Source organism: Pteronotus mesoamericanus, unplaced genomic scaffold (assembly GCF_021234165.1).
Source record: "Pteronotus mesoamericanus isolate MK-2021 breed Mesoamerican mustached bat unplaced genomic scaffold, CSHL_Meso_final scaffold_705, whole genome shotgun sequence".
In the NCBI taxonomy this organism is placed as follows: domain Eukaryota; kingdom Metazoa; phylum Chordata; class Mammalia; order Chiroptera; family Mormoopidae; genus Pteronotus; species Pteronotus mesoamericanus.
Window position 1 is genome coordinate 6703860 of NW_026555326.1, and position 26297 is coordinate 6730156.

Genomic DNA, 26297 nt, shown 5'->3' on the forward strand with positions numbered 1-26297 from the left:
CTTCTGGGAAAGCAGACAGGGAACAGAGCTGAGGCCTCCCTTGTCCGCTATCAGGAAGGGACTTCTCAGACACCCCTCCCCTGTACCTCCTGTCAGCCCACAAGCCTTCCATCTGTTGAGGGCTACACAGCAGCCCTGCTTCAGGGGCACCCTGAAGCTGTTTCTCCCAGATCTTACTATAAATTGAAATAACATTGGGATCTGTAGCCAAAGGCTGTGTACCGTCCTTACCCCTAGCACACGGCTGCTCAGTATCAGGCAAGTGGAGAAGCATGTTCACTTCTATGTATTTCTGCCCCCCTCACAGGGTTGAGGGAGTGGGGTGGGTTCCCCCAAGGCTTTTACAAGAATCGTCTCTCTCCTGGGAAAGGTTGTCTGAAGTCTGCTCTGCACAGCACCTTTCTCACCCGATTTCTCTTTTCTTCAGTGCAAGCCCTGGCTGCCGCCAATGCTGTGAAGCCCCACAGAGCCACCTGCTGAAGCCCTCCTCTGCCCTCCTGCGGTCCTGGCCCCACCCCGCCCCAGCCCCTGTGCATCGTGGGAAAACTGCCAGCAGCCAGGCCGGGGGCCAGGGTTACTGCCGACAGCAGTAGTACTTCAGTGTCCACACACCCACCACGCCTGGCCCTGAACCTCTCACTACTCAGATGGTGGTCCTCAGCCAGGGCTTGCGACGGTGGGGTAGGGAGCCGCCTGTCTGATGCCCAAGTCACAGGGAGCCTGGGCCTGACTCTGACTGGGTTGCGATGGCCCTACAAGAACGTTCCCTGATGGAGAATACACCCTGGCGGGAAAGAAGCTCTGGAACCACCTTAGGTCAGGACTAGAGGTGAAGAGAAGGTGAACACTCTGCCTCTTCTGGCCCTTCTTGACAGCAATGGCAGTACCTGCCATCACCCCCTTCCCCCTCACCCCTGCCCTACTGCCCCAGCTGTACCCAGGGCTTTGACGCACCTCTGCTTATGGGTGCTCCTTTGCAGTCCAGTGGAGACAAACCACCCTGCTTGAGCCAAAGACAAGGTGCCAAGAGATGGGGAGAGGTCCCTTGGCTCCCAGAGGGGACAGTGCAGGCTGGGAAAGAGAGCAGTAGGTCCGTGCAGTGTCTGGGGGAGGTTGGAGAGGGGTAGGAGAGGGGAAGGGAGAGGTCCTAGGGAAGGGAGGGAAGGAAGCAGCAGGATTCATTCGCAAGTGAGAGGGCAGAGATGGAAAGGGAGATGGGAATGGTTTCCTGAGGGGAGCCTCAGCTTGGTGCCAAGCACGGCGCCAGGCCGTCAGCTCGGCCGTTCCCACCGCAGGCTCGGCCGGCCTGCCAGCGCAGTGGCCCCAGGAGGCCCCACCAGCAAGCACACGGCGGCCTTCAGCTGAAGTGCTTGGCAGGGGCCGGGTGGGTTGGGAATGAGGGGCCTCAGCGGGATGGCCTGGGACACACATGGCCCTTTGTAGGTCTGGGCCTGGTTTCTGCCTCCACTACTGGCCTCGGGGGCAGAGAGAAGGACCTGTCTTACGCAGGGTGTGGTCAGCTTCGGGACCTCTCCTAACCATTTTTGTGACATTTTCTGGAATGTGCCGTGGGCCAGCTGAGAGTGTGCCCAGTGAGAGGAAATGCAGTCTCTACCTGGGAGGCCAGATTCTAGGCCCCACATCCTGGGCATCCCAGAGGAGGGCCGGCTGAGGCTGTACCAAAGATCCCCTTCTAGCTTGGCTCTTTTGGGATCCACCCACCGAGGGAGACCAGTGGGGGAGAGACAGAAGCAAACTCATTTTACCTCTGCTTCACCTGCCTTGAGATGAGTGTAGCCAGAGACGGGGGAGGGGAGAGAGTGCAATGGAACAGCCTTTGTCCCTAAGCCTTCTCTTTGCTTGAGTTGCTGCCCTGAGACTCCAGCCTGACCTCCGGTGGCCCCAAGAACAACTGCTTTATCTTCCACCGATTCTTCTCCACTCCTCAGGGCGGGGACAGTTACTGGTTTATATGCAAGTAAAGCTGGCAGTTCATTGAACAAATATTTATCAAGCACCTTTTACATACCAGGCACTGTTCTAGGTGCTTAGGATAGTCTCCCGCTTCTGAGGGATTACAGACTGGGGGGATTCCGCTTGTCTTCACTTCTCGCAGGTTTTTGGCTCTGTTTCTCATCCCTAGCACAGCTCAAGCACCCCAGACTGTCCTTTCTGCCCCCAAGACTGGCAGGTGGGGCTGGCTCCTAGGTAACCCTCTTCCTTTTTCCCCATACCTTTCTCCATAAGATGCAGATATTTCAGGGCCTTCCATGCCTTCCCCTTCATTGATCTTTTTTTTTTTCAAATGGTATTTTGAGAAATGCATGTAAAATACCAAGGATTAATGTCAATATGTCTGTCACCTCTCCATCACTTCTTATTTCATAAAGCTGGCCCTTTATGTTGCTTTACATGCCTTAATATATGTTTTATGAAGATTATACATATTATAGATATATATGTAATATATATATATATATATATATATTTGTTTGGAAGTCTGATCCTTTCCTAGAACTCCTACGCAGGCTCATTTTCTTTTTCTTTTACTTTCCATACCATTCCTAGCATGTTGTGCTGTACCCCATGCCTTTTGATCCAAAGAAGGGGAGAGAGAGACTTATTTTAAGACAGATCGATTTTATGCTTTTATTATAAAGCAAATCTATTTTCAAATGTGCAATGTCTGAATGGATTTGGTGAAAACGTGAGGGGACTGGGGGGGCTGCCTCTAGGGCCACCACCCCTCCACCCTTCCCTCTTCCCAGCAGCTCCCTCGCCCGCCCCCCAGTCTGCACAAGGCTGGTCCCAGCGCTCCCCCAGAGAGCTTCTTGCCAGGGCGGGACGCTCTCTTGGTCTAATGATTTGATTACTCTGTCCACTCTTGATGACCCTCTGTGGTTATCGGATGTGACTCCTACAGAAGAAAATGTTTACAGTGTGTGCACAAAGGTACACCTATGCAGGCACTGAATCACCCTGCTGGAAAGGGCAGACAGCCTCGTGGCAGCCTGTGCCAAACAGCACCAAGAACGTCAGCCTGTTCCTCTATGGACCCAGGATATGGTGCAAAGACCAAAGGAAATGGTTTGGGATTCCTGGTCCTTCAGCACAGACATATTCAAGTTCCTTGGACTTCTCACACTCCATTTCGCTTGACCTCTCTCTGGCCTGGGTCATGTCTACAGTATCTGGTTTCCCCTGGCACGTTTCCTCTGGGGCCTGTTGTTAAGGGCCGGGTACCTCGGTCTGGCATCCAGACTGCAAAGTCAGCTTCGGGGCTCTGAGGAAGGATCCGCAGACGATGTCGCATCTCAGCCTTGGCCACGGACCCCAGGCCTCTTCTCCAACCGGCTGCACCTGGGGTGCCAGACTAAGCCAGCTCAGCCTCCCACACTGCTTATTAACTGTGAAAGGGGCAAGCGGCTCTTGTCTTTTACAGATTTGGGAAAGATGGAAATCTTTTGTCCAGATCTGTATTGGGGGATTTAGAACCTAGTACAGAGCTCCTGCCCGCATCAGAAGCCTGGCCTCCCAACTTTTGACACTGGCCCCTGTTGCCAGCCTATAAAAAAATGGGGCCTGGATGGAGGCCCAGAGCTGAGTAACCCACCTGGATGTAGCCCTGGTTACTAATTTAGAGCCTTCCCAATTAGCATATTACCTCCCTGATCAATAACCAAGAGGCTGCATTCAAATATTGCTACTGTCACTTTAAAGATTTCCTGAGGTTGCAAGCTGTGCTCACTTGCCATTCTGCCTTGGTGAGAGGCATGTTCTTGGGGCAGGGCTGATTATAGCAAGAGGAAACCAATTCCTTTCCCCTTTAGGCACCATACCCAACCTGGAAGCTCTTAAAACTAAGGAGAAATATGAAATATACATATATACATATATCTATTTATGCACATATTGGGGCCAATTTGATTTGCTAGTATTAGACAATAAACCATACAAGGAAATGTATGGTCTCAGTGTCTTTATTTAGTATAAAAGTGACCTTAGAAGAAGAGGTAAGGTTAAATAAAGAGAGGGCATCTCTGTCAGGGGACCGAAGAGCTGTAGCAGCCCTTTAGCATCTTTCTAGCCATCGAGTCCCCTCCCCCGGGGAGGGGGCATCCTGACTGATAGTCTAGTGTCTGGGTCTGTTCTCAGCAGCATTCTTTTTAGCAGTAGGTACTAAAGAACCCCCGTGAGCTCTGCATTTGTATATTGCAAGTTTGTATAAACCCAACACAGGAAATAAAATGGTTTGTACAAGTGGTGTGTCTCTCGCACTCTGTGTCCATGTCTGCTTGTGGCTGGCCTCAGGGTTCATGGCAATTTATGGGGGTCCCGGGGCCAGGCCTTCCCTAAGAGCAGAGCTGGGTTCAAAGCGCATGCACCACCAGCCCAGCCTCTGCGTCAGGCCGCACGTCTCCACAGCCTCCCCTGGCAGCAATCCCAGAGTTCTCGCAAGAGCGCCACCTCCCTGTGCGCCGGGGATGAGGGCACGCTGCCAACACCGCAGTCACCCTTTTGGCTCAGGTGGTCCCAGATCAAGGCTTGTCCCACGGTCCTGTGCACTGGGAGTATCAGATGCTTCCGGCCCTTGAGCCTCCTCCTCGATTTGGTCTCTGAGACTGAGGGTAGGACTGTAGGAGAGGAAAAGTAATTCTCAGCCTTTCTCGATTACGACACAATGCCCTGTATTTCTGCTTTAGGGTCCAAGAAGGTATATGATTTACAGAGGGGGTGTCAGAAACGCCACCCAAATTCTTTTCACCCAGACTCAATGCCTTTGGTTTATTTCTCTTGGCAGGTAATCAGTCAGTGGTTATCAGTTATTGACAATGTGAAAGACTAAACTAAAGCTTCTCAGTTTGAATTCTTTCTGTGAACAGTAAGAGTCAAGAAGCCCTATAAATTCCGTGGCCTGGGGAGCAGGGTAAATGTGAACCCAGGACAGTGGCAGGCCTCAGCTGGGCTCATGCAGGGTGTCTGGGAGAGATGGGCTGTTAACAGTTCAAGGAAGAGAAGAAAACCAGGAAAGAGGAGATGGGAAGGCGAGCTTCCTCTAGCTCGTGACTTCGCCTTGAGCTGGTTCTAACGGCTGGCTTTGAATCCCGGACACCTGTCCTCATCCCTGAAGGACTAGTAGAGCAGGTGCAAATGAGGTGACTATTTTTTAGATTTTGTAAGATCCTGGAGAGCGCTATAAACCCTGATGTCCTTTGTGAATCAGGGAGGGTTGGGACCAGACGCAGGCTCAAGACAGAGGCCTTTTGGGTTGGGGAGGTGTATTGCAGAACTTGTCTGGTTCCGGGCTGCACCTGCATCTGCAGCCCCATGCAGGCCAGAGCCCAGGGCTTGGAGGGAAGGTGGCATGTGAGAGCACAGAGCACCACTGGGTGTCACTGCACCCACAAACAAGGCTGGCTCCTCTCCAGGGATCATGCCCACAGGTCGCTGTCTCAGTCGCTGTCTACTCCACGTTGGGGCCCAGCGCAGCCCTCAGATGGAGACAGGGTGGGCTGTAAAAGGGGGTGGCACTCAGGAAAAGTAAATAAAGCAGCGACCAGCAGAATGCCCTTTTAGGAGTGGCGCTCTGTAACTGTGTGCTCATTTATTTATCCTTAAATGGCATGTCAGGAAGGCAGCCCCGCTTCAGACGCTGCTGTCGCAGGGCACCAGGCCGGCCCGCACCGCGTCTCTGAGCCTCCGGTGCAGAACTGGCTGCCCATGTCGCTGAGACGGATTGGAGAGAAGGCTACATCGTGCTCAAGTCCTGGCTCGGCTCCTTGCTTGCTCCATGAAGATTTGCACAAGTCACTGACATCCTTGAGTCTCAGTTCCCTCATCTGTGACATGGGGATCTTTATCCCACATTACAGGGCTCTCAAGAAATTCAAATGAGAACATAGAAGAAAAACACTCTGAAAGTGAGAATTCACTTACAAATGTGAGGCGGTGGTGGTGATGCCGTGTAGTCCCTTGACCGCTTTCAGGGCCATAATGAGGGAAGAAGGAGAGTGTTTCTCAACGTCTCCCCCTTCACTTAAAGATGTCACCAGGGCTCCTGCTGTTTAGCCCTCTGAGGCGTCCTTCCCCTGTCCACTTCTACTCCTCCAGCCCCAGGGCATAGGACACTTCCCTAGGCCTTTCCCCCAGTGGCCAGGGCACGGGATGCGGCAGACTCCCTGGGCCTGCGTCCTCCTCCCAGGGGTTGCCCACGTGAAGAGGCTCCTCCCGGGAGGGTGGGCAGAGGAAAACCCCTCTGGGCCCAGCTCCAGTACCCAGGGCTGCCACCTGAGAATCAGGCCTGCAGGGCCCAGGTTCAGGAGAGTTCAGTTCTGAGCTCACACGCGGGCTCCACGGCTGGCGGAAGAGGTATTCCACGCTGCTATTTTGTACACCCGTGGAAGCAGCTTAGAGCCACATTTTAAGGTGAGAGCAGAAGTCTTTCGTGTAAGAGCATTTAATAGTATACGGAGAGTAGTAATAAGAATAATATTGGTAATTATAACTATATGAGAAGAGTAATAACAATGGCTCACAAAGCATTTACTATGCCCAGGTACCTGGTTTTCTGCCCATCACATGAATTCACTCACTAATCCTTGTTTCATCTCCATGTGAAAGGTACTATTACTATCCAAAGAACTGAGGCACCAAAAGGATAAGTAGGGGGTCTAAGGTCTCGCAGGCCTAGGATGAAGCCCAGGGTACTCTGACTTTAGAGTCGAAGCTCTTAACTTACCAGTGGTTTCAATGAGGGTGATGCCACCCCAAGGGGGAACTTTGGAAATTTTCGGGGGAGCTCAAGTTGTCTCAGGGCTAAGGGGGCAAAACTCTTACTGGCATTTAGTGGCTGCAATGCACAGGACAGATTTCCACAATAATTAATGGTCCTGTGTCCTACACAGCTTTATAATGTGCAAGTGGGCTACACCTGATACCAGTATAAGTCTTGCAATTTATAATAGTACTTAAACATTTTTATAAGCTCCTAAATTTTTTATAAGTTTCCTGAATAACTCAGTAAGTTAGAAGACAGTTATTATAAGAAGCAACTTAAATGAAATAAAGACATTATCTCAAAATCGTTGAATAATATACTCCAGGCATTGTCTACACAATACATCCTAACATTTCAATCCTATATATTTGGTTGGAAATGGTTCCAATGCAATAGGGTCTGACTGAGTAAGAAACTGAATGTTAACATGTAACAGAGGAGATCTGAGAGGCTCAAACAGCATGAAAGCAAAGACTTGAAATGCAGGGGATTTCACTGGATTTCTTAATAAATATTTCTAGAAATTATTTCATACTACTGCCATCCTTTATATTTTTTAAAGTTTTTGCAGCTCCAGGATGAACACCTATGTTGTAAAGATTACATGTGGTTAAAAGAAAATGTTCGGGGGAGTTGTCTGGTGTTTTTTTATCTTTCTCTGAGACTGTCTCAGGGGTCCACATGCAACTGAATTGCTTTAAACCACTTATATCACCACTGTCCTTTCCAATCCTTCCTTTATTCCCCATTGCCTGTTAAAAATATATGCACTCCAAGGCCTTTTAAGATCCTACAAACTGAATTTTACCTTAACACATGATGGCGTTTCAAGGCAGAGATTCAGGTGTCTGTGGTACTCCTCCATCGCCCCACACCAGGCTGTCGCAGGGGGCGCTGCTTGGGCAGCACACACGCAAGAAACGGTTCCTCTGCATTCACACTGAGCTTCCTCATTTTCTCCACTTGGCCATCTCTGATTTGCCTTGCTTTCCTATTCCTACTTCAATTTAGCTTATTTCCCCCTTTCTTTTTTTTATATGCAAGTACATTTGGCCTGTTACTACTTACCTAACATTAATTTTGATTCTACAGTAATATTTATTCCTGATTTCTCTTTCGTTTTTGTAAAAATTACATAATGGCTCTGGTCTTCTATATCTCTTAAATTCAAGTGTATTATATGTAAGCGCAAGTAATCTGTCTATTTCATTTATGTCTTCTGGTAGGTCTTGCCTAAGCATGTATATATTGGGAGACATCATGTTTCATTTTAAATTATTTTTTCTTGTTTATTATAATTAGCTTTATTTGCATTTTTAAAAATGATGCATGTAGGTTGGTCACATCATCTATGAACTTCATTTCAGGCCAGAGGGGACGTTATAAGGGACTGGGTCTAGTGGGTCTGAGGACCGCTGTTCTTACGATGGGAGGAAGGCTGTTAGGACTGTCTACCCTCTTCCTTCCAGGCCCGCAGAGGGAGAAAAGGATGTACCCCTGTCTACACAACCAGTAGGTAGACAAGAACCAGGTTTCCTCAACAGTCCAGCCCCAACCCAAGTCCAAATTCATCTTTTATCTTCCATAACTCAACCTCACAGTCCACAGTCCAAAGCTGGGGAAAAGGAAGTCAAAGCCGTTCGTGTGTAACTCCTCTGGGGGCTTTTGCCCTAGATTTAACTCAGCCTTGCACTCCCATGAGGCAGCCAGCCCCAAGTTTTACTCAGTTGCTTGCCGCCCTCTAGGGTATAGCATGGGTATAGCACAAAACAGGCAAACTACTTACAAGATGGATTTCCTACTTTTCCAAAGAGAAACACAGCTTCCGAATCTTCCCGCACGCTCCATCAAACCCAGTGAAGAGCCTGGGTACTCCTAGGTCTCGGTTCTTTTATATACAGCGCAAGTTGGGTGGAGGACTAGGAAGCAACTGAACTAACCCCAGGGCATGGGGGGCGGGAGTGCGATAGAAGAGTCAGGAGGGGATAGAAGATGCTCCAGGCGGCCGGCTGTGGAGGGCCTCTGCCCTCTGGGAAGAACCAGGAGAAGGAAGCCTGCAACTTCCAGCAGCCGTGTGCGCGTGCGTGCGTGCGTGCGTGCATGTGTGTGTGTGTGTGTGTGTGTGTGTGTGTACTCAAGGGAGAGTTAATGATTTACCAGAGGCCCCTTTCACAACTTACCAAGGTCCAGCTTCCCTTTAGCATGCGCAAGCTCAGTTCTCTGCACTCGTCCCCTGACCAGCTTCGACTCCAGAAGGCCCCCCCTGGCAGCCTGCGGCATGATCGCCATCACTGAATGGCAGAGTGAGTGCGAGGGGTCCCGCTGCAGAGGGGCTGGGCTGCAATGGGGTGTCTAGGCGAGGCGGGGGCTGAGAGGGTGCTCCTCTCAGCTGGGATCCCTTTGTCAGAAACCTGTGAGGTGACCTCTGGAGCCAGTGGCCCGGAGCTGCCGTGCTGGCATCCTCCCCACAGCAGGACCATGGCTGGGTGTGGCTCCTCTAACTTCCAGCAGGTGGGGGTTGCTCAGGGCCCGCAGGTAGCCGAAGGCTGGCGCGTGGGGAGCTGGCAGTTCCCCACACAAGCTGGTACCTTTCCCACTTGGGTTTCTTAGGCCCAGGATGCTGGAAAGGTGGACCCAGGAGGCTGTTGCTCATTCAAACATCTTTTCCCCACAAACTCTCAGGGTCTCCTATGGCCCTGGGCCCTTCTTGTCAGAAAATAAACTCCACTCTCCAAATTACTGTATCCTCACTCCTAAACAACCTTCCCCTTTCTTTGGGAGAGGGCAGGGAAGTAGCCTGCAGGTCTGGGACGGGTGGGAACTGGTGAATTACTTACAGCCTCTGAGCCCCAGTGTCTCATCTGTGAACTAGAGGTGATATTCATTCACTGAACAAATCTGTCTCCCCTCGTTCTGAGCACTGTGTTGCGCATAGAGTATACAATGGAGAATGAACAGACATATCCACCACTTAAAGTTCCGAGTGGGGGAACATGGCATTAACAGATAACAAAGTCAGTATGTAGCACTACAGGTGGAGATACGTCCTCTGGACAAAAACAAAACAGGTACGTAGGCTACGGAGTGTGAGGCAGGAGGGGTTACTATTTTGTATACAGTGGTCAGGAAAGCTTCACTGAGAAGGGGCCTTTTGTACAGAGACCTACAGGAAGTGAGGAAGAAAAGCCACGCAGAATCTGGAGGGGAAAATGTTCTAGGAAGCAGGGACAGCCAGTGAAAAGGACCTGAGGCGTTGGCATCCTTGGTGTATTTAACAAACAAGGAGGCTGGTGTTGCTGGAGCAAAGTGAATGAAGGGGAGAGTAGTAGGATTCTAGTTAGCGAGGCCACTGAGAGGTCAGACTGTGTAAAAACTTCACTTTTATTTCCATATGATGGGAAACTTCTGGAGGGTTTTGTGCAAAGGAGTGATATGATCTATTTGTATTTTTAAAAGACTGCTGTGGCTCAGTTGGTCGGAGCATCATCCCACACACCGTTGTAATCGTTGCAAGGTTGCAAGTTTGATTCCTGGTCAGGGTACATACCTAGGTTGCAGGTTCGGGCATGTACAGGAGGCAACCAATCGATGTTTCTCTCTCGCACCAATGTTTCTCTCTCTTTCTCTCTCCCTTCTTTCCTCTCTCTGTGGAATCAATAAATATATACATATTTTTTTATGAAAGAGATCACTCTGGGTTTTGGGTTGAGAATAGAATGTAGAGGAGGGAGGTCAGCAACAGGGAGATCAGTGCTGAGGTGAGAGGTGGTGGAGGAGAGCAAGGTGGTAGCAGTGAACCTCTGGGAAGTGATCCACGCTGGATCTGTTTTGAGGATATTGCTGAAAGGATTTGCTGATGGATGTGGAGTGGGAGAGAAGAGAGACAAAAATGCTGCCAATATTTTTAACCAAAGCAATTAGAAGGGTTGAATGGGGGGAAGCAGGCATGCTGAGTGTGGTGTGCTGCTGCTAGGCATCCAGGTCAGATGTCAAGGAGGCAGTCAGGGGGATGAGTCTGGGATGCAGAGAGGAATTTGGGAGTTGTCCGCATATAGACGGCATTTAAAACCGTGAAACACTATGAGATCATTTGGGGTACAGTTTCCCAGCCTCCCCACTACTGACGTTTTGGGGCAGGGTAATTCTTTGTTGTAGGATCTGTCCTGTGCATTATAGGATTTTAGTAGCATCCCTGGCATCTACACACTAGATGCTAGTAGCACACTCCCAGTGCCGGCTGTGGCAATGAAAAGAGTCTCCAGACATTCCCAAATGTCCCCCGAGAAGCAAAATCGCCCCTACCCAGTTGAGAACAACTGACGTTAATATTTGTAAAAATATAGACAGAAGAAGGCTGAGGCCTGAGCCCAGTGGCAAGCCAACATTTTATTAAACCAAAATGTGCTAAATCTGATGAAGAATGTGCTGAATTCTATGCAAGAAAGAAAGGAGGGAACCAGATTTAGGTCAGGGAATGGAGAGTGGAACGGGTTTCCCTGAGGACTGACATTTGCATTGAGACCTGAAGGATGAGTATGCATTAGGCAGATAATAAGTGGGAGGAAATTGCAGAGTCCAAGGCCCGGAGACAGGAGGCTCATCACGGAAACAATGATGTGGTTAGAGTACGGCAGGCAAGGGGGACAGTGGCAGAAGACGAGGCGGGACAAGCAGGCCTAGGCCCGTTGTGCAGGGCCTGTGCGCCAAGGAAATGGGTGTTTCCTCGCAGCCCAGTGGGGAGCCATGAGTGGTTCTGCGCTGTGCACAAACGGGATTGGATGGTACGTTCTCCGGGATCTGCAACCGCTGTGCGGAGAAGGGATAAGAGGGTGGCAGGAGTGAACGGGGGCTAGCAGGAGGCTGTTGGAGGAGGTGAGGGTGGCTTGGAATTAAGTGGTAAGAGTGGAAAGAAACAGACAGATTTCAAGACACACTGGGGAAGGAGAAGCAATAAAACTTAGCTGGCCGAGGGAGTAGCAAGGCGATTCAGGGATGGCTCTCAGGCTTCTGCTGCAAGTTGCTGGGGGCGGGGCGGGGGTGACATTTCATTCATTTGAGGAAAACCAAGGGAGGTGCAAATTTAAGGAAAGAAGATCAATAGCTAGGTTTGGGCCCGTCAAGTTCAAGATGCCTTGAAGAGAGAAAACCAAGGGGATATGCTAAGTAGGGAGCTGGATACAAGTTTGGAAGCTCAAACTCATTATTATGTATTTATCTGGGCTAAATAAATTTAATATATTAAAGATAAATATCAACATTGTCAGCACACGAGCGATATGTAAAGACATGGGAATACGTGTGAAAATAGAATGAGACGTGAACTTGGGCCAAAGCCCTTGGCAATTCGAATCCCAAGAGGAAGATAAGTAGGATCGGGCAAAGGAGACTGGGGCAGAGTGGTCAGACAGCAGGAAGAAAAACAACAACATGCTCTCATGGCATCCGAGAGAAGGGCTATCTCAAGAAAGGAGTGGCCAAATACTAAGCGACGAGGACAGCTGTCCACTGGATTTAAGATCATGGGCATCAGAGATGGCCAGAGCATGAACAGTCTCTGTGGAGGAGTATGGCAGGGCGGGGGACCTGGGGGCGGGGGGGAGTGGACTGGACAGGATTGATTAAAGACACTTTTCTGAGAGCCATACCACTGGGATCAAAGCCTGGTCTGCCAGCTGCTGGCTGGTGCCCAGGGCAAGAGACTTGATCACTGTGTTTCAGTTCTGCTTGTGAAATGAGGCTAACAGCATACCTCCCTCATAGGCAGTTATGAAAATTGAATGAGTTAACAAGACTTAAAGTGCTTAGACCGTGCTTGGCAGCGCATGCTTATTAGTGTTGAAAAATGAAGGAAGGCTCTTTCTCTCCCCCTTTTTCCTCCTTCTTCTTCCTGAACAATTCAGTCCTAAAGCAATTAGGTAGAAAGGGGGGTGGGCGAGAGCAGGTATCAGAACCCTAGTTAGGTAGAAGGGGTTCACAGCAGGGCAGGCTTGGTGCTGCGGTAGGGCAAGGAGGGTGTCCTGGCAGTGGCAGGGCAGGCAGTAGAGAGGAGCTTCGCAGTGGAGGGACCTGGCAGACACCGCCTCACGCAAGCAATTAAAGAAACATTATCAGTGCTGGGCCAAACTGAAATTGTGTATAACCTAATAGATGCAATGAGAAGAACACAGCTTCCCATCTTGTAGATATTTCTGCATAACCGCTATCTAGTCACGAGCAAACATCAGACAAGCCCAAATAGAGAACAGATGGCCCAAATCTTCAAAAGTGTCAAAGTCACGTTAAGGAAAGACTGAGGTACTGTTCCAGAATAAGAGACTAAGGAGACATAGAAACCAAATGCCACACGTGATTTTGAACTAGATCCTTTTGTTAAAAATGATATTACTGGAACAACTGATGAAACTTAAATATAGTCTGAGTTTAGATGGTAGTAATGTATCGGTGTTAACTTCCTGATTTTGGTCATTGTATTCTGGCTACATAGGAGAATAAAGGAAAACCACATCAAATTATTCAGAGGTGATGAGACAGCTGTGGCAACTACTCTCAAATAGTTCAGGGAAAAACATTTTGTACTGTACTTGCAACTTTTCTGTACATTTGTTGATTGTTGAGAGAGAAAGGTGTGTGTGTGTGTGTGTGTGTGTGTGTGTGTGTGTGTAAGAGAGATGAATGATGTTCCAAGTCCCTGCACAGCCTTGGACCACAGGGCCCCGTCCACCTGCTCTGAGAGATAGTGCTTTCCTTTCTGGAGCAAGAAAGACATAGAACCTGGCCTCAGTTACAGACTGGGAGTTAGGGCAGCCCAGCTCATCTGCAACAGTTGCAGGCTGTGGACTTGTACTGGCAGCTGCTCTGGAGCTACGGCTTGAGGTTGCTGCTAAACAGGGCAGCCATCAGCCTGCCATGACAGGGAGACCTAAAGCTGGTCTGCCTCTGAGGTCTGCCTCAGGTGCTCTGGAGAGCCGGGCTTCTCTGATGTTACCAAAGCCGCCTCTTATCCTTTGCTCCAGCAGGGGGCGCACTGCCCCGCCGGCCTGGGTCCAATGGGGCTGCAGCCACTTCTGTCACTCCTGGTGACGTGCTCCTCACAAGCCTACCCTATGCCATGCTAGTGTCCCAAGAACTTCAGGAGCAACCCCAGACTGGTAACTTACCTGAAATTGCTAACCTACTCTGGGACAGATGCGAGAGACGGAGGAAGGTCTGAGGCTTGTGTAGGAGCGCCGGCTTCGACCCTCTCCCCAGGTTTTGTGTCCACGGTGCAGTTTCTCCACTGAACACTGGAGGCACTGAGTGTGGCCCGCAAAGCAGGCTGCGCCCATCACAGCAAATCTGTGGGGCCGCACCAGCCCTTGAAGAAGAGTGTGGAACAAGTTGGGAAAGCAGCAGCTATATAAGCCAACAAATCCTTGTTACAGAAGAAAGTATAATGTAGGAGAAAAGACATAAAGTGTGAATTTGGAAAACTTATGCTGTTTCTACAAAATGAGTAAGAGGCTGTTCTTAAGGGTTTACAGGATGAACATATGGATGTTTTAACAAAACAAAATGAAAAATCCAATAAAATGTTCATACTTTCTTTCCACACAAAAACATCTACCTAAGGGAGATAGAGGGGAAGGATGGATCATCAGAACTGGAATTGATTATGTATTTTTGTAGCAGGTGTAAGCTAAGACTAGATATTTTTATAACAGGCATAAAAACGTAAAATACCTTTGTCGTTCCGATGAAAGAATATGGTTGCAGTCCTCCTCCACAATATCCCAGCCTATATAAAACTGTCGTGACAAAGTAGATGTACTTCTATATGCTCAACTTAGTGTCTCTGAGGAGAGAAAAATCATGCAATATGGAAGGAAAGAATACAATCTTCGCAATGACCCAAGGGGGTTGTATTCTGCCCACTTTCCTGGTCTCTAAGAGATTGGATTCAGACAGGCACTACTGGGAGGTGGAAGTATGAAACCAGCCCAAATAGATCATGGCGTTTTGTCAGAAACAGGAAGAATCAGCCATTATTAGTATGAGATGGATTCTGGGCAGCTGCTCAAATATGTTGACAGATAAGATGTTGTACTGGGTCCTCATAGAATCCAGCTCTGCCAAAAGTGAGACCCAATAAGATTGGCACTTGTCTGGACTAGAAATTCAGTGACGTTTATAATTTGAACAATAAATCTCATTTCAGTATTTTAAAAAATTCTTTTGAAGAGGCCCTTGGACCTTATTTCATTCTGGAACTGGTCCTAATTCTCTTAAAGTCTGTAGGATTACAGATTATGAAAGACTAGCTACCCAGAATATGATTGTGTTGTTTAATTTTCTTTCACTTATAAATATAGCTCAGCCAGTAAGTCAAGTCTCAATTATTTTGTCTTCATTTTGTTTTTACATTTCTTCCTCTTAACAGCCAGACTTCTAACTTTTTACGACTATCTATAAAAGCATAGCAGTAATACCCATTTAATAGAGATTGTGAGGATCAATTTTAAGTTGTTAGTTAACAAGTTAAGTAAATTTTTTTCTCTTTAAAAATTACTATATGTTTTCTTTTTAAAAATTAAGCTAACTTTAAATTTAAAAAATTAATCGATTTTAATAAAACTATACATTACATGTTATAGTTTTAAAAGGCTCTCTTTGCTTTATCTTTTAAAGACACTCATACCACATTCCTATCTACCATACAATTTACAATAAAAAGAAAATAAGGCATTCTAGCTATATTAATTAAATAAAGCAAGTTGCAAAACTGTACGTACACTGTAAACTTAAAGTCATAAATTTAAAACATCGGTAATTTTTAAAAAAGGCCACAATACAATTCCATTTATAATAGCATCAAAAAAATAAAATACATAGAAATAAACTTAAGGAAGCAAAAGGCCTGTACAGGCATACCTCGGAGATATTGAGCGTTTGGTTCCGAACCATCACAATAAAGCACGTTGTAATATTTTTGCTGGTAGAGGGTCTTGCCTTCAATTTGTAAAAAAATAAACCTCTGTAAAGCACAATAAAATGAGGTATGCCTGCACACTGAAAACTACAAATTGTTGCTGAAGGAAATTGTAAAAGACACAAATAAATAGAAAGACATTCTGTGTTCATGGATTGGAAGATTTAATATTGTTAAGGTGTCAATACTATCCAAAGCAATCTACAAATTCAATTCAGTCTCTATCAAAATTCCAATAGTGTTTTCTCTTTCTTTCTTTCTTTCTTTCTTTCTTTTTTCTTTTTTTTTTTTTTTTTGCAGCAATAGAAAAATCTATCCTAGAATTCATTTGGACCCAAGGGATGTCAAATATCCCAAGTAATCTTTAAAAGGAAGAACAAAGTTGGATGTTTCACAATTTCTGATTTCAAAACTTATTACAAAACTGCAATAATCAAAACAGTGTGGGACTGGCGTAAAAACAGATACATAGACCAATAAACATAATACAGAGCCCAGAAATAAACCCTGGTATATATGGCCAAATGATCTTCAACAAGGGTGCCAGGGTGGTTCAGTGGGAAAAGGTAGTCTTTTCAACAAATAATGTTGGGGAAACTGAATATTCACAGGCAAAAAAAAAAAAGAAGAAGAAGATGAACCCTTATCTTACACCGCATATGAAAATTAACTCAGACTTCCAGTCTAGATGCAGGCATAGGTAGATACACTTTGCTTCCTCACACAACAAAAAGAAGGACAACAAGTTTAAAAACAAAAAAATAACAAGATCTGCCAGAAAAACGAACTGTATGGAAGTCCAACAACCAAGGAGTTAAAGAAGAAACATTCATCCAGACCGATAGGAGGGGAGGAGGGGGCAGCCGGGGTGGAGAGGACCTGCAGCAAGGCGGTGGCTGGAGGGCCAGGCGGGTGAGGCAGTGGCTGGCGGACCAGGCAGTCCAACATTTGTGTGTGGATAAACCTAGAGAAACAACTGGGGAACAAGACCGACCACACAACTGAGGGTTCCAGTGCAGGAAAAGAAAGTCTAAAACCTCTGGCTGTAAAAACCTGTGGGGGATATTGCAGTGGGAGAAACTCCCAGCCTCACAGGAGAGTCTATTGGAGAGATCCACAAGCTCCCAGAACATATGCAAACCCACCCACCTGGGAATCAGCACCAGAAGGGCCTAATTTGCTTGTGGGTAGTGGGGGAAGTGACTGAAAGCTGGCCAAGAGCCAAGCAACCAGCACTGTTCCCTCTCAGACCCCTCCCCCACTTACAGCGTCACAATGCAGACACCTGGGTTGCCCTGGCCTGAGGAATACCTAAGGCCCTGCCCCTTCCACCGTAACAGGCACTCTGAGACAAAGAAATATGGCCCAAATAAAAGAACACATCAACGCTCCAAAAATACAACTAAGCCATGAAGAGATAGCCAACCTATCAGATGCACAGCTCAAAGCACTGGTAATCAGGATGCTCACAGAAATCGTTGAGTATGGTCACAAAATGGAGGAAAAAGTGAAGGCTATGCAAAGTGAAATAAAGAAAAATAAACAAAGAACCAACAGTAAAGGGAAGGAAATTGGGACTCAAATCAACAATTTGGAGCAGAAGGAAGAGATAAACATTCAATCAGAACATAGTGAAGAAACAAGAATTCAAAAATATGAGGAGAGGCTTGGGAACCTTCAAGACAACTTTAAACATTCCAACATCTGAATCATAGGGATGTCAGAAGGAGAAGAGGAAGAGAGCAAGAGATTGAAAACTTATTTGAAAAAATAATGAAGGAGACCTTCCCCAAACTGGCAAAAGAAATAGACTTCCAGGAGATCCAGGAAGCTCAGAGAGTCCCAAAGAAGTTGGACTCCAGGAAGCACACACCAAGGCACATCATAATTCCATTATCCAAGATTAAAGATAAGGAGAGAATCTTCAAGGCAGCAAGAGAAAAGGAGACAGTTACCTACAAAGGATTCCCCATAAGACTGTCAGCTGATTTCTCAAAAGAAACCTTGCAGGCGAGAAGGGGTTCACAAGAAGTGTTCAAAGTCATGAAAGGCCAGGACCTACATCCAAGGTTACTCTATCCAGCAAAGCTATAATTTACAATGGAAGAGCAGACAATGTGCTTCCCTGATAAGGTCAAGTTAAAGGAGTTCATCATCACCAAGCCCTTATTATATGAAACATTAAGGGGACTTATCTAAGAAAAAGAAAATCAAAAACCATGAACAGTAAAATGACAACAAACTCACAGCTATCAACAAGTGAACCTAAAAAATCAAAAACAAAAACAAACTAAGCAAACAACTAGAACAGGAACAGAATCACAGAAATGGAGATCACATGGAGGGTTATCAGAGGGGAGGAGGAGGGGGGAGAATGGGGGGTAAAGGCACAGAGAATAAGAAGCATAAACAGTAAGCATAAAATAGACAGGGGGAAGTTAAGAATAGTGTAGGAAATGGAGAAGCCAAAGAACTTACATGTACGGCCCAGGGACATGAACTAAGTCGGGGGATGCTGGTTGAGGGGGAAGATGCAGGGCAGAGGGGAATAAAGTGGAGGGAAAAAAATGAGACAACTGTACAAGCATGATCAATAAAATATATAAATATATATATAAAGAAAATTAACTCAAAGTTCATTTTAGCTCAAAGTGAGAGTTAAAACTCTTAGATGAAAATATAAGAGAAAAGGTTCATGACACTGAGTTCTGGGATATAATACAAAAATACAGGCAACTAAAGAAAAATGATACAAATGGGACTGTATCAAAATTAAGAACTTCTGTTCATCAAAAGACACAATCAACAGAGTAAAAAGTCAACCTATGGAATAGGATAAAATATTCACAAAGCATATATCTGATAATATCCAGAATATATAAAGAACTCTTACAACTCAATAACAACAACAATAACAAAACCTGTTTTTAAAATGGGCAAAGGACTTAAACAGACACTTCTCCAAAGAAGGTATACAAATAAGCAACAAGCACATGAAAAGTTACTTAACGTAACTAAACTTTAGGGAAAGGCAAATCAAAACAACATGGAGAGCCCTGTCAGGTGTGGCTCAGTTGGTTGGGCATCGTTCTGCAAAGTGAAATGTCACTGACTGGATTCCTAGTAGGGGCACATGCCTATGTTGCAGGTTCAGTCCCCAGTCGGGGTCCAGCAGATCAATATTTCTCTCCTTCTCTTTCCCTCTCCCTTCCCCACCTCAAAAAAAAAAAAAAAAAAAAAAGCTTGACCTAGCTCTTAAAAAAAAAAAAAGAAAGAAATCCCCACAATGAGATACTACTTCACAATCATTAGGATGGATGCTATCAAAAACAAAACAAAATCAAAATAACAAGTGTTGGTGAAAATGTGAAGAAAGCAAAACCTATGTGCACTGCTGAGAGGAATGTAAAATGGTGCACTTGCTATGGAAAATGGTATGGTGGTTCATCAAAAAATTCAAAATAGAACTCCTATATGATCTAATAATTCTAATTTTGGGTATATATCCAGAAGTATTGAAAGCAGAGTCTTGAAGAAATATTTGTTCACCCATGTTCATAGAAGCATATTCACAACAGTGAAGAGGCAGAAGCAACCGAGTGTCCATCCACAGATGAACAGAAAAACAAAATGTACTATATACATACAGTGGAATGTTATTCAACCCTAAAAGTAAGGAAATTCTGACATGTGCTACAACAAGGATGAACCTTGAGGCTATCGGGTTAAGTGAAATAAGCCAGTCACAAAATGACAAATACTGTAGGACTTCCCTTCTGTGGGGCACCCAAAGGAGTCAGGATCACAGAAACAGAAAGCAGAGCGGCGGTGCCAGGGCCTGTGGGAGGGAGGACTGGGGAGCGAGCGTGTGATGGGGACAGAGCTTCCGTTCTGCAAGATGAAGAGATTTGGAGGCGGACGGTGGTGATGGTAAGACAGCATGTGAATGTACTTAATTTCCACGGAACTGTACACTTAAAAATTGTTAGGATGGCAAATTTTATGTGTATTTTATCACAACCTAAAATAAAATTTCAATTTAGGTCGATTTTAAAATGAAGTAATATAATGAATTGTCATTTGTTGACTCAGAGTGGCACAAATAAGTAAAATTAACAATTCCATGTTATGAAGAGGGTTTAAGAAAAAAAGGGACCTCATATCCCATTGTTGTTACAACTCTTCCTGAGGAGAGCAATCTGAAATATGTATCAAAATGTCAAAAATGGAGCCCTTGACTAACAAAGGGGCCTTAATACCCTGCCCTTTTCTGCTGTACTGACCGGCTCTGAGCAAACTCCTACAGCTTCAGAGAATGCCCGGAAACACAAAGCCAAAGGAAGTGGCACACACAAACCCGGGCTGGGGCGCTGTCAGCGGGGGCCAATCTTGTGCAGAACTGCAGGGCCACTGTGGCTGAAAGTACAAGGCTCAGGGACATGCGGTGGCGCCCAAGGCAGCGGCTGCAGGAGGAAGGGAGGAGATGGGAGCAGGTGCGCCCAGGGTTAGACTCCAGGTGGAAAGATGAGCACAAGGCTGACTGATGATTTCTTGTTTTACAAACAAGCGTGGGAAGTCATCACCAGAGAGCTGAGGACAGGGACAGTTGGGAGCGGGGAGGAGGTATGAAGAGGTGTTTAGGAGGGCTAGCCTCTTGAGAAGTAGGCAGGAGAGCCAGGGGGCTTCGAGACCTTTTGGGCTGGTGGCCGTGAGTTGTCAGTTGCTTGACTGTGAGTTGGGCATTAGCAGCTCCCAACTTCAGGCGGGCAGGATTGGTGTAGGCAGATGGCCGTGTTCAGCCAGAAGCCCAACCCTGATCTGGATAATGCAGCATTGGAAGCCAAGAGAAAGGAGAAAATGGAAGTGGTGGCACTAGCCACCTCATAGGGTTGTTGCGAAAACAGAATGCCATGATGTGAAGAACTGACCAGCAGTTTTCAGGTGCTGAATGTACATTCATGCCCATCCTTCCCTTCCTGCCCTGCCATTCCCTGGCAGCACAGAAGCTGATGGGAATGGAGTCTCAGTGACACCCCCCCCCCAAAGAGGGTACCTGTCCCCACCCTCTCCCCAGAATCCATCCCATCACAGCCTTCTTGACTGTTGCAGAGATTGGTGTGGGCATCACCGGCTTTGGCATCTTCTTCATCCTCTTTGGAGTATTCCTGTACTTTGATTCTGTGCTCCTGGCCTTCGGAAACGTGAGTGCCCCTCACCTGTGGACTGCCCCTTTCCTATCTAGGATCTCTATTGCTGCGGTCAGCCCTAAGTTCCTTCTGATTGTGGCCATACAGGGGTCAGGTGCCATTAAGCCTCGGCTGGCGAGGTGGCTGGGGATGGACAGCAGGTTCCGCTGGGCAGAGAATCTAAGGACTTGGATCCTCACGCCAAGCTCTGGGTGAGGCCCTGGGGGTGCCAAGGGGAATCACACACTGTCCCTCCACTGGAATCCCACAGACTAGGGATAAGGATGTCACACAAACATACATGACTAGGGAGGAAGGCAGGGGTGCAGCAAAGTCACCACAAGACAAACACATTTAACATGAAACAAAGTGCTTGGAGGGAAGAGAGCATACCCAGTTGGAGAAGGATGAGAAGGAATTTGGAAAAGGAAAATGGGTTTGGGGTTAGACAAAGCACTTCCAGGTGGACAGAACATGCTGGAAGTCCCATTTGACAGGAACATGGGCACTCGCTCTTAAGGGATCATTAGGAGCGAGGCCGAAGGGTGTCAGGGCGCGACCGTGGAGGGCCTGGGGCCCATGCTGCCCGGCCTACGCAGGCCTCAGTTTTCACCTTCCTAAAGTGGAGAGAATCTCACTGCCTATCCCAGCTTCCTTGGGAGTGTGACGAGAAATGAAATCATATATGAAGAACAGGTTGGGATCCAAGAAATAGGGCTGAATTGGGTGAGAAACCAGAGAACTTCGAAGTTCTCTTTGTCCAGCCCCCTCCCTCTGGACAGTTTCATTCCTAACAAGCTCAAGTTATTGAAGCCTCCATAATTTTGCCACGTGGCTGGGTTACCCTGTCTGATTTTGTCCCTCCTCAAAGAGTTAGTAAGTCCCACCCCACGCCTGGAGGCGGCTCCAGGCCTGGCCCTGGCCCAGGTGGGGAGGAGGTGGGGCGGGGGCTGCGGAGGAGGCTGTTCATGCTCACACTCTTCTCCCTCTCTCTCCCCGCCAGCTGCTGTTCCTGACCGGCCTCTCCCTCATCATTGGCCTGAGGAGGATGTTCTTCTTCTTCTTCCAGAGGCACAAGCTTAAGGGGACCGGCTTCTTCTTAGGGGGTGTGGTCATTGTGCTCCTGCGCTGGCCCCTCCTGGGCATGTTTCTAGAAACCTATGGATTCTTTCGCCTTTTCAAGTGAGTGCAGATCCCTCTCCCCTGGGTGGACACTGGGGCCCCTGAGTAGCTGAGATCGACCCACCAGGCTTGGGTAGCATGACCAGCAGGGTGTGTGTGCAGAAGCTGGACTTATCCTGCAAGAGATGGGAACCAAGGAAGGACTGAACATAGGGAGGGGCATCAGGCAGACACTTGGAAAGGCCCCTCTCCAACAGCAGGCTGGAGGGTAAATTGGAATGATCTGCCGATCCACCAGCACGCATTGAGCACCTGCCTGGTGCCCAGCACTGTGCCCGTCACCAGGGAGGACACACAAAGCCTGCGCTCAGGTTCAGTGAGCCAGGTGGGGAGGAAGGGCAGTGAGCTAACATCTGCTGGGCCCTGAATATGCACCAGCACCCTCACCATCATGACCTCACTTTGCCATCTCCACAACCCACTGTAGGATTGTCCTCTACAGATACGGAAACCGACACTCAGAGAGGCTACCCCACCCGAGGTCTCACAGGCAGTGTGCAGAGGGTTCTGAACTTGATCCAACTGTCCTTGGCTCCTAGCTCTCTATCCCTTGGCCTGCCCCATGTCAGCCTGGACCCCGTGAAAGGCACGGTGGGACTCACTGAAGACCAGTAGCCATTGTCAGGGCCGGAGTGTGTCCCATGGGAAGCAGGACCTGAGATAGGCCTTTGAAGGATGGGCGAGGCCTAAGAGAAGACTGGAGGGCACTTAGGGAGAAGGAAAAGGCCCTGGGGGAGGTAGAGGTAGCAGGGAAGACTCCCAGTGTCTCTGTGGTGCTGTGGAGAGAACAGGGGTGGGATGTGGGTGATGGAGCTGGAAGAATCCAGCCTATGGAATCATGGGAAGGAGCTGGGCTCAGGAACCCCTCCATTCTCACACGAGCCCTGAGTCTGCTGAGTGTAGCTTTGAAATCACCCTGATTAGCCCGAATGCCGAGACCCAATAAACATCATGTAGCGTGGCCTCAAGAAATAAACTCTTCTCACACATGTTCTGCCATCCATTTATTTAATATTCAGGCATTTTCTCAGAGTTAAATACATAAAAAGCACATACTATGTGCCCCATGCAGGGCTAGGTCTGGACACATGGTGCTAAACAGAGAGTAACTTCCTAAGGACTTGCAATTTAGTAGGGAAGACAAATTCTAACAACAGGCACTCAGACTTTGGGTTGAGGGCTTAGGACTGTGTGTGGGGCCACACTGCAGATCCAGCAGTTCAAACTCAAAGTCAACCTGGTCAGAGACATCGTACAACAGCACTGTTGGGGCGGGGCGGGGAGTCAGAGTTACGAGAGACCTGTGGGATGCAGGTGAACCTCAGGGAACCGTGGCCCAAGAAAAGGCAGTAAGCCAGGCAGAATTCAAATTCCCAACCCCCTGACCTCTCTGCCACACACAGGGCTCCCTTCCCACTTCAGCCTCGGTGCCCCTTGGAAGGATCACACCTGCGTCCCCAGGCGGGCCCTGTAGGGTGTGTCTGACGAAAGTTGGAGGCCGAGGCAAGAGGGGGAACAGACAGGAGCACAGCCCCCAACACCTAGCCCTGCCTGGAGCCCAGGGGACCTGCAGCAGCTGGTGACACCCATTCTGGGGAGAAGACAGTAACAATAATAAAAAACAAACATTTCCCAAGTATTTCTTCATTTAAGGCCCTGGGATATAGATACTATTATTAACCACATTGTACAGCTGTAAAGAGATCCAGAAAGATTCAGGAATTTGCCCAAGTTTATACAGTGCTGGTAAGTGGTAGAGCCAAGACTAGAACCCACGGAGTCTGACCCCAGGCCTCCGTTCTTAAGCACTCCACTTGACTGCCTCTAAAACACCAGGGGCGCAGAACCAAGCCTGGCCCCGTGCCTGGGGGCCTCTCCCTTGGGAGCCAAAGACGGGCCTTTCAGTGGATCTCAGCCCTGCTACCCTCTGTCCGCCCCTCCCAGGCCATCACTGACCCCTCCCTCTAACCCTCTGTTTCTAGGGGCTTTTTCCCCGTTGCCTTTGGCTTCCTGGGCAATGCCTTTAACATCCCCTTTTTGAGTGCGGTAAGTACATTGTGCATGTGGCTTGGTGGTGGGGTCTTGGGGTGGGGGAAGCAAAGGGAGTTGGTAAAATTGCTGTGCCAGGTGCAGTGGACCCGTCCCATCTCCCCTTGCACTTTCTCCCCAAGGTTGGCCTGCCTCAGCTCCTCTTCCCTCCCTGACTCATCTCCATTTGACAAGGGCAGAGGAGGCTGACGGACCGTGAGCAGCTGTGCCTAAGGGATGGGTATAGAGGACGATGGCTATTAATAGCTCCTTATTAGAGCCAATGAAACAGAGATTCAGAGAGTCTAGGTGACCAGCCAGAAAATGGCAGAGATTTCTGGGGACCTGGCTCTGGACAAGGAGACGATATATGACGGCTAATGACAGCAGGAAACGCGGTGGCAGATTCTGGCTTCTCCTTGGGACAGACATGGAGAAGCGGTCCCCAGTACTTGCCCTCACCCTTCTCTAAAGCACCTGACAGAACACGAGCTCTCTGAGAAGCCCAGCGAGGCCCTACAGCCAGCATCTTGATGTTCCGCCAGCTGGGTACATCCCTGTACCCCTCTCCACATCTGCGCTTGGCGCAGCCCCGACCTCTCAAGGCCAGCTTTGTAATAACTTAGATATTGAGTCTGCTCTCCACTCTTTGTCTGCAGTAATGATTCTTTGCTCCCACAGCTGTTCCAGAGGCTTCAAGGCACCAGCTCAATGGTCTGAATAGCAGAGATGAGCTCCTTGAACTTGGATTATTGGTTGAGGGAGCTGGAAAGGAAATGGGGCCAACCTCTCAGGCCCACACCCTGCACTGAGTCATCTACCCGGCACACCCGGACCTCTCCAAGCCCAGAAGGAAGGATGCCGCTGGGTCACTGACCTCAAACTCCCAAGTCAACTCCAGAAGCCATCAGGATTGTTGGCAGCAGAGACCCAGGGCCCCACAGATATCGGACTGAGGCTGGTATCACATCCCTCTCTGTATTTATGGGAGAAAAAGCAAAGATTAAATCCCCAAGCTACGAGTGTGTCTGACACTCAAAGTCAGTGTCTCTAGCCTGTTAAGTGCATCTCCTGACTCAGGGCAGGCCGATGTACACATGATTCCATTTTGTGAGCGGTAGGCCTGCCCTTATAAGCTCGTTTTTATCCTGATGAGTGACATAATGTGTTTGTAAGCCCCTGTTAGCAGGAGGCATTACACAAGAGATGGGTATAAATCCTGTGTACTGGCAGGAAGTGCTTCTCAACCATTAGGTGGACGTCTGCACAGTGCACCCCACCAGGTAGTCCCTGTGCTGGGAGAGTTTCCTGTCTGAGGGTTGACATGGCCTCTGCCTTCAGAGAGCCCTGGTCCAACAGAAGGAATCGTCTCTGTCCTACGGAGCCTCTCATCCAGGGTAAAGAGCATTTATAGCAGGCCCAAGAAAAAGATGAGAGTCCACTGCAACATATACATTTAGCAAATATCTTTGAGGGCCCTCTATATCTGTACTGAGCAATAAAGTGGGTGCTGAGGGTACAAAGAGAAGGAGATCTGTCCCTGCCTTTAATGTGGGGTACACCGCAATCACAAAATGCTGCGGTCACGGGTGCCGAAGACACAAAGGAGGGAGGAGCACCTTCTGATTCACTGTCTCCTGAAAGTTACTCCTCTACGTTCGCTTAGCACTTCCCAGGTACATCCACCTTCTAGAGCTACCACTGCATCCTGCTTTCTTAGACAGCTGCTTACAAGTCTTACCCATGAGACCAGGTCCTCTTCTCCTCAGAACCCTGTGTGGAGTAAGTACCCCATAACTGTTTGGGGAAGGAAGAGGGGAAAAAGGAAGGAATTCCCCCCACCCTAGTCTGAGACCCAAGGCCAGCTGGCCAGAGCTGGGGACGTGCGGGGAACCCAGAGCTCCTAGGTCCCACTGGGGCCTTCTCCTCTCCCTCTTCCCTTTCATGATGCTCACTTCACACTGGGTGTGGTAGTGGCTCTGGTCTGGAGGGGGGCCATTTCATAATGACCCCTCACCATACTTTTCCTCAAACAGTCCATTTCCACTTAGACTGGAGCACAGTGGGTCTCCTACTGTGTCGGTCCAGGAGGAGGGGGAGAACAGAAAGAACTCAGAAGGGCAGTCTTGGAGGGCTTTGGAGGGGAAGGAAGAGGCTG

The 26297-nt window shown here is 48.2% G+C and overlaps 2 protein-coding genes across 5 annotated transcripts in view; both read left to right on the plus strand.

Annotated features, from left to right (window-relative positions):
• The window catches only part of PLEKHA6 (pleckstrin homology domain containing A6), a 133845-nt gene extending 129611 nt beyond the window's left edge, over positions 1 to 4234 (plus strand). For all 4 annotated transcript variants that reach the window (XM_054563442.1, XM_054563443.1, XM_054563446.1 and 1 more), the window contains one exon: positions 428 to 4234. The gene's annotated coding sequence lies outside the window, so the exon portion shown is untranslated. The remainder of the gene's footprint in view (positions 1 to 427) is intronic.
• Positions 4235 to 8976: 4742 nt separating this feature from the next.
• Positions 8977 to 25577, plus strand: GOLT1A (golgi transport 1A). Its single transcript, XM_054563492.1, has 5 exons — positions 8977 to 9081; positions 20853 to 20944; positions 21933 to 22111; positions 24094 to 24157; positions 24821 to 25577. The coding sequence occupies exons 1-5, from the start codon at positions 9057 to 9059 to the stop codon at positions 24857 to 24859; spliced, it is 399 nt and encodes a 132-aa protein (XP_054419467.1). The 5' UTR covers positions 8977 to 9056; the 3' UTR covers positions 24860 to 25577.
• The last annotated feature ends 720 nt before the right edge of the window (positions 25578 to 26297 follow it).